The sequence below is a fragment of the Phaethon lepturus genome, unplaced genomic scaffold, assembly GCF_000687285.1.
Source record: "Phaethon lepturus isolate BGI_N335 unplaced genomic scaffold, ASM68728v1 scaffold4659, whole genome shotgun sequence".
NCBI lineage: Eukaryota > Metazoa > Chordata > Aves > Phaethontiformes > Phaethontidae > Phaethon > Phaethon lepturus.
The window spans coordinates 40,548-48,961 of record NW_010564027.1 but is presented as its reverse complement, the minus strand read 5'-3'; the positions used below and the strand labels follow the sequence as shown (position 1 = coordinate 48,961).

Here is an 8,414-nt window from a genome sequence, read left to right as displayed (position 1 = left end):
TCGGCCTGTCGCTGTGGGAGATGCGATCTCCGCCGTGACTTCTTCCTGCCCTCGCTACGGCCTGCAAGGAAGGAGACGGGGAGAGTAACAGCTGCGTGGCGGCACTGGTTGTGAAGCGTCCGTGTAACGTTTTCCAGGGCCTGCGTGATTTTTTCTTGTCCTCCACCTGTTAAGGAAATCCGTGAACTTTGTGATATCAGCCAGTAAAAAAGTCTACAGGAACTTCATGTGTGCAGACTCAAACTGGCCTCTTTTTCTCCCTCTTTCCCCTCTCCGCCTGAAAGTGAGGCGTTTTGGCATGACAGGGGAAAGAGCCATGTGTGACGGTGACACTTAGCATCATGCTGGCTCCGGATGCGTCACGCCTGCCTGCCTCTTGTTGTGCTGAGTGGCCAGGAGTTTGTCAAGAAGCACTTTCTTTTGCTTCTGTGCCGTACTGGAACAGGCAGCCCCGACCTGACATTTTGAATTTAGCTTTTGTATAAATACTGCCATTGGGTCTAATATCCTGTCCTGCTTTTCAAAAGCAAACAACTAGATCCTTTTTTGAACTGTTGTCTCTAGAGATGGGTACACATACTTTTATATTCTTATGCTTAGAAGACACCCCTGATGGAAGACTTTCTGGTGAGAGTTTTTGACATAAGTGTTTTACAAGCGGAACTGAAAAAGGTGTTATTTAAAGTTCTTGGAGTAGGAACCTCTGCAGGGACGGGATGGCTGTGAGCATGGATGATGACGTTCCCCTCATCCTCACCCTGGATGACAGTGGAAGCAGCACCTCGGCTCCTCTAGATGACCTGGATCAGGAGGAGCTGCCTAACGAAAGTAAGATTGCTTTGTTGTTGTTTCCTGCCCACTGTGATGGCCTCCCTTGTTTTTCTCTTTGCGGTCGCTGCTCTTCCTTGCGCTTGCCAGGACCTGAAACTCTCAGAGCTGTCATTCAGTGTCCCAGCGGCTTCCTGAGAAAATCAGATCAGGAAGTTGCTTATTGTGTTGCTTGTTTACTCACAGCACCCATATTACACCGAGAGGGTAGGGGGCACTGGATGGACGGGTCCTACCGATGCCGTTTCTAATATGCATTCTTTGTGGTTTCCGTGTAATAACCTGTGACCTTGTTGTCCTTTAGCTCGGCTCTCCTTTCCTGTACGTTGGCCCAGAGCGTCTCCTTTTCTTGGCACTAACCTGCCGTGCCGTACCACTGTCCTGAGCTGTCAGGTGCAGCAGCTGCAATTATGCCATGTAGTATTTTCCTAGCACCATAAAGCATCTGTCCTTTACAACTGTTGTTTTGCCTATTTCTAGTTTACATCCTGATTTTTGCAATAAGGAGTGATATGTGTTGATAAATCCCTTTAACATCTTTATTGTATTCTTATCAAAGAACCTGGAGTACTTTTAGACAATATATTCATACTCCTGTTAGCCCCCAGATATTCAGTGTGACAGAGCCAGCCTATGAGCATTGGGAGAGGGGAAAACAAAAGCCACAACCTCTTAGAAGCATTGCTTTCTTCTCGGTATATCTTTGTTAAAGCCGTCGCCCCGCAGTAGGCGAGATGGGAACAGCAGATGTGTTTGAACATGTTCAGTGAGTTTCTCTTTTATGTTATACCTCACTGAATGTATTTGAGCAGTTTTGTTCAAGACATCTCTGTGACTTCCAGTTGACATTGCAGGTGTTTGCACAGGTCATAGGAGCCTATTCAAGCCCTTGCTGCCACAAGCTTAACATTTGTAACAAATAAACTGTCTCCTGACCTCACATCCCTTTTTTCTCTGTTATTCTCTATTCCATACTGCCTTTATGACTCTGTGATTTGATCTCTCTTGCAATCCCTTAATTTTCTCTTTCTGTGACTTCCTGAGCCAGTAGCTGGTTTCTGACAAGCAAGATTCCTGCTCCCTCCTCCTCTCCCACCCCTGCAACATACATCCCTGGCTAAATTGCCCAGTTGACTTTCTCTAAGCTCTGCTGAGTTGTTGCTCCATCGTATCTGCTCTATTGCATCTGTTTGTCTTTTAAAGTTTATCTCTCTATTTTTAAGTCAAATACAAGAGAGAATGGCTTCCTCTGTCCACTGGTGTATTTATAGGCGTTCTTGTGACTAATTTTAATCACTCTTCTCTCATCTTTTTTCTTCCACCTGCCTCCCATCCCTTTAAAAGAAGTTGTCTGAGGTTTATCATTTGGTTAAAGCCAACAGGACTGTGTTAAAGCACAAGCATGAGAATGAACGTATTAATAAATAAAAATATTCCACAGTCTGCTTCCCTTGAAATACAGGGAAATTGTTTAGGGACCAATTTTGTCCTTCTTAAAAGATCGCTGTGTGGTTTTTGAGAATTCATTTCCTAGAATTCTTCGAATGAAGTGTCTCTTGGTATTGAAGAACCGTTATTTTGCTATATGTTTTAATCACTGTTAAAGTTGAATTTGCTGAAAAAATATAAAGCTTATTCTATGCAAGTGAGAATGATACGGAGCCTTCTGAAGTCAGTGGGTACTGCAAGAGTGGGATGAAAGATTAGAAGAGGAAGGCTGGCATAAACAACTTGAAAGGCACATTTATCTCGGAGAGGCGGGAAGCTTAAATTAGTGAGTGAGCAGACTAACGCCATGACTTGCAAAAGTAAGCTCGTTTAAAAACCAGAACATGTAGTCCAGCTTTCCTCTTTGCCTGTGAAGAAAATCTACTGTGAAATGCAGAAAAGTTGTGTCTTCTGGAGGCTGTGAGGAATTCAGATGTTTCCCCTCTGCTCTGCCTCCACTTCTCTGCTGAGGACTGAAATGACATTAACAGAACTGTATAATTTCATGTTTTTATTCAGAGACTTGTCTTTTTCAGGGGAAAAGTGGTATGTGAAAAATCCTCCTCAGGAGAGGGAGAGCCTGCCAGGGCAGTGATGAGGGCATGGGGACAGGGAAGGTCAGGAGGCTGTTTCCTTCTGGTTTGTATGCCTAAACTCTCGTAACAGAATATTCAGGTAGAATTTGGAGGAATAGCTCACTTGTTACTCTGCCTGACCATCAACTCGTAGGGATCTGGTGGCAGGTTGAACACCAAGCTTTTACTTAAGTGTGTCCCCAGATACCAGCTGGGACTGTTAGCAGTGAAGGACCCATCATTCTCTTCTCAGGTGACACCAAGGGAAAGGCGAAGTGGGTGTAACTGCCCTTACGCTAAATCACGCATCAGAGGCTGATCATAATTAAATTGCACTCTAGTTCTGTGTTGCTGTGTCACGAACCTCTCTAAATTGTAATCTGTATTCCAGCTTCACAACCGTTTCTCACTAAGCACTGCGTATCTCTGTGGTTTCAGTGCATCAACTCTCATGTTTTTTAAGGAACTTCTTGCGCTTTTTTAAAAAAAAAAAATAACTTGATCCATGAGGTGATTTTGTTGCAACCAGGTCCTTGGACAAATGAATTTGTGGTTTTGGACTCTTGGTGTCGATTTTCTGGAAGTGCTGACAAAATACTGGGTTGAAATAAGTAGTAACAGCGTTTTCTGAAAGCAAGCCTGTTGCAGATGGAAGAAGGACTAAAGCGCAAGAGTATATTCCCTTCCAAATCTTGCAGAAGAGTCCTCTTCTGGGTAAGTGAATGCCTTGGGGTTAGAATAAAAGAAAGCTAAATGAGAAAACTGCGTGGAAAATTACATTCTTAAAGAAAATGTCCAGCTGCAAAAATTAATCTCCCTAATCATACAGCTCTTAAGCACTTAATGGGAGAAAATATTTGCATGGGGAGGAATATTAAAACTCTGCCTTCCTTGGCTTGTGCTGGGACACACGTCTTCCAGGGAGCTCCCATTTACAGCCACGGTGAAAGGTCAGAATCCTGCAAAGTTGACGGAATTCAGACTACATCCAGAAAAATGTGGTCCCTGTGGTACTGATGGTTTTCTGACTACAACACGTAGGACTGTGGTGCTGGGTAATTTTTCTCTCAAGCTCCAGCAGCTGAAGGAGAGAGAGAGAAGAGATTTCGTCACTTGAATCCACGCTAATTAATATGATGCTGCCGTTCCCTGGTACACCTTATCTGAGAATCTCTGAGTACTGTGTACATACTCTAATTACGCTTCCCAGCACCTATCTGAGGTGAATGACTAATATTAACTGAATTTCTGTAGAAGATGAAAATGGGGGTGCAATCCTTGCATGACCTTTCCCAAAATTGTGTGCTGAAAGTGGTGAGAAGCAGCTGGGGTTTAGTGATTTCCCATCCCTCACCTGAACTCCTGGGAAGTGTTTGAGCAGGGTTCTCAAAATATCTCAGAGTGTGAGGTGTGTTTTCTGCATACAAAGGCAGCGTGGATAGCCTTGAAACTCTAGGACAGTGTCTCTCCTTGAGCTGATGGGAACTATAAGCAATAAATGAGTGCACATTGATTTATCCTGTATTAGATCAGATGATACAAGATTCTCCTTTGCCTCCTGCATGGAAATTGCTGTAGCCTCGAGTGGAGTTTCAGTGTGTTCAGAGCAGAATGTACAGCTCAAAGTGTTGTACAGGGAACAATATGATATTGTATGTCTGTTTCTCCCACACAATGGATTATGGCAAGTGGAAGAAGTCATCTTTAAACTCTGGGTTTTTACAAGAAAGCAACTGCATCTGCTATTGAGGTAAAAATCAATTATTGTGTATGTGTGGGGAGGTGGGGGGAGCAACTGCAACAGCCAAGTGCGATGTTTTTCTAGAAGGATTGTTGGGAAATGGGAAGTTACAACTTTGAATGTTGAGGTTTCAGCTGAGCCTTTGCTTTGGTTTCTGCTGCCTAAAGAGTAAATTGTTGGGAAAACTAGAGCCAGCCTGGCCTTTTGGGTAGAAAGAAAATTGTTGATTAATGTGCCTGTGCACTGCTGTGAAGGAGAAGGTGGCCCAAAGTGTGTAAAGAAAATGTCATTTCACTGTTGATGAAGTTGGAGGGGCTGTCCAAGGCGTGCTTGGTGAGGAATGTGACTTTGGCCAAGGAAAGCAGTGACGGTCTCTGAGACTGTTGGTTGTGCCTCTAAAATGGAGTGCAGTGTGTGCCGTGCTTCCTGGAGCTGCTGGAAGGAGGGCCTCTTCCCTTGCCTTGCTTCTGCACGTCGGCCCAGTTCCGTGATGAAATGCATGAAGAGGCTTTCAGCAAAGCTGTTCTTTTTGTAACTGGCTGATGGAAACTCATGCGATGTTTCTGAACACAGAGTCTAATTACAGCATTAATGGATGTTGTATACAACAAACTCGTCTTTTTTTTTAAAAATTCTTTTACTAATCCACAGGTAGACATATGCATTTGGGGGTGGCCCAGGATTAGGGGCACTTAATGTTGTTCTTTTGAGACATATGAGCCGCCTGGATTTTGATGGGTTTGGTAACCCACACGACCTGAAGTAATATAATTCTCTTCTGTGTTGGATCTGGTTCCAGAACGCATTTGTATCAGCAGCGAGAGATAGTAAGTCTGTTCGCATAGTCCACAGCTTCAGCTCGTCTGGTCAACGAGTCCCTGCTCGTCAGACATCTCTGCCTCCTTCCTACTGCTGCTTCCTGTAGTGCCGTCCGTGGATGAAAGAGTAAAACACGTGTAAAACAAGTGTACGTTTTCTGATGGGCTGAGGGAACAAACCGAGAATAAATACCTGACCTTTGGGGAAATGCTGTAACCATGCAAACTGTTAGTAGCTGTGCTTCTTGAGGAACCACTTTAATTGCTGTGGATGCCTTCTGGCTTTGCTACCTTCGGAGGAAAATAGGCATTTTAAATATCAGTCAGCTAGTAGATTTATTAAATCTTTCAGGATCTGTAGGTTTTGATCCTTATGTGGAAGTAAGGATTTCCAAGACAGTTATTTGGACTTGGGCACTAGTTATGAAATGCTGTAGCTAATTGGTGTGAGGAAATAGGGGACAAGGGAACAAGCAAACACTTGCGATGGACCTGGCAGATCCTGAGATCTCTGACAGCCAGGCTCTTAAACAGCCTTTTGGATTATCTGGTGGCTTACTTGGATGCCGCGCAGGATATTTTCTCGCATCATGGCTTCTAGTTCTACCGATTTGCCTTTAATTAGTTCCAGTAGCAGTGCTTCCGCTGCCACGTTTAGGGGTGAAGCACGGCCAGAGCACAGGACTGGGATCTCATTTTCGGAAGCGATCTAGTTCTGCTGTTGAAGCTGCTCCTCCTTGTACCTGGGGTAAGTCGGTGGTTCACACATCTCATCTGTAAAGTGCAGATTACACCTTTCGTGGAAATGGGCAGGTAGGCTTCATTGCTTCGTTATGAAGAGGTGCTGTTTTGCATTGCTGTGCATGATTTGTTTTTCTTAGTACATACCTGCTTAAAATTTATATAGAGGGGAATTTTTTCTGAAGCACAAGTGGTAGTTTGGTGCTGGATTGTTGTTTATGCCTCTGAAAGTCTCATTTCTCTGACCTAACAGCCTTGCATTTTGCAACTTCTGCCAGTGCTTCTCTAATCCTTTCCTGGCCTAGATGACTTATAATGAATGTTTTAAGCAAGCAAAGCGAAGCGAAACTGCCTCCGAGATGAGTGAGAGGTGAAAGTCTTGGAAAGGAAATGAACACCCAAAACATAAGGAGATTATTGTTTTCTCCTTCAGTACAATTCGTTTCCCTGGGTGATGAGCTCTGTAAACTCAGAGGAAGTAGGTAAATGCTGCTTTTTAGGAGATGTTGGATATCTTTTGATGTGATGTTACAAATAGTGGAAAATGTGTTTCTGCTTTTAAGTTCCAAATGCATCATCCCGTGGGATCTCATTTATCCTGAGAATTCAGGTTTTAAGGCAGGACCGACCACCTTGCCTGTGCTTAAATACTTGCCATAATGAGAGGGTAAAGCTGGTACCTTTGATTCAAGAGAAAGAGCACTGTGTTGTCCAGAACTCACAAAAGCATTTGTATCGAGACATTCTTAATGTGACTCTGTAAATGTGGTGCCTATAAAAGAAAAACTATGAGCAGACTAAAGTACCAGGAGGTATTGTGGGCTGCAGTTATCTTGTGGGGTTTTTTTTGAGCCTGCCTTGTTTTCTTAGCCCTGCAGGAGATCAGTTTGCACAATGCACACATTGTGTGTTTCACAGTAGGATGCTTTGTCAAACAGAATCTCTGCACTGTTGACTATTTTGCGCAGTAAAAAAAAAAAAATCCTAGCGATTTCGTCTTGAATGCCCCATGCTGTTCAAATCTGAGCGAGTAAAAGCGTATACAAGGTAAAGAAGACTTGGGTTAGTGTTCCATTATCCTGGAATCAAATGGTTCTTTCTCCTTTTTCATCGCCCGGAGAACTAGCAATGGGTATCATCTTTCATGCATGCTCACTGTAAATTAGGGAGGATGCTGCAAAGGGAGTTGAGGAGTCTGGAAGCTTCTTCTCACTCCTTTCGTGAAGATGGGAGTAATGACCTTGATGTTTTGAGGGAGGCAGCCCGTTCGCTTCGTGGCTCTTCTCTAGTACACAGCTCGTGTCCTTTTGGTGTGAGAGCAGAAGAGTGGGCTAGGCTAAGTGTTTTCTCCCCAAGCTGACTGCTGTAGTTGGAAGATATGGGGGTACAGGCACACGCTATGGTATCGGAGGGCTCCACTTATTGAACAGGTGGTCCTGGAACTATAAAAGATGTTAAGGAGTTTGAAAGTGTTCAAGCTGCAATTTTAAATCGACAACTTTCCAGCTCTAACCGGTCACTCCTCAGCCACCACAGCTGACTTGGGAACATTTGGCTCAGGAAGCGGAACAACAGTTGGAAACAAATAGCGATTAGTTTTTCATGGCTTCCCAGGGAACGCATCAGTTTGTTCGTTTTTCCCCTCATTTTTGTGATTCCTGTGGATTTTTAAGGCACTGTAGATGCAGGATGTTCAGTTTAGCCAAGCTTGCTTACTGGTAGATTAAAATGAGCAAAGGCTGAGCACGCTGAGTTCACTCATCATAACCAATATGATGCTTCTCAGAACTTCCTTTGCCCTTGGTATCTTCACCGAGGAATCCTGCCTGCTGCCGTCAGCCCCCCTGCGTTGAAATCCCATTTTACCCATTTGAATGCTGTAAGAAATGCTGTATAAACTAAACAGGAGCATCTGTGAAGTGGTTAGAGTTGTTGTTGATTGCCTTTTCCTTATTGCCTTTGGGGGATTTGAGCTTGAATTTGCTGGAAGTAGAATTTATGAGCCAGAACACTCCATTTCTGATCTTTAAGCTGGGAAAAGTGCGGTGAATTTGATGGGTCTTTCTCTTGCCTCCAATGTCTCTGGCTTTTGATCTGGACCTTGCAGGGCTCTCCCCGTGTCTTTAGCATAATTGCTTTTTGCATGTTGAGAAGATGCCTGATTTTTACATGACTGCTTTCTTTATGGAGAGCTGTAGGAGCAGCTTCAGGATTTCATCCATC

At 43.9% G+C, this 8,414-nt stretch overlaps 1 protein-coding gene across 1 annotated transcript in view; it reads left to right on the top strand.

Annotated features, from left to right (window-relative positions):
• The first annotated feature begins 716 nt into the window (after positions 1-716).
• Positions 717-8,414, top strand: part of TPCN1 (two pore segment channel 1) — a 44,204-nt gene continuing 36,506 nt past the window's right edge. Inside the window, exon 1 of the mRNA XM_010294720.1 lies at positions 717-828. Coding sequence (XP_010293022.1) covers positions 717-828 — 112 coding nt within the window. The remainder of the gene's footprint in view (positions 829-8,414) is intronic.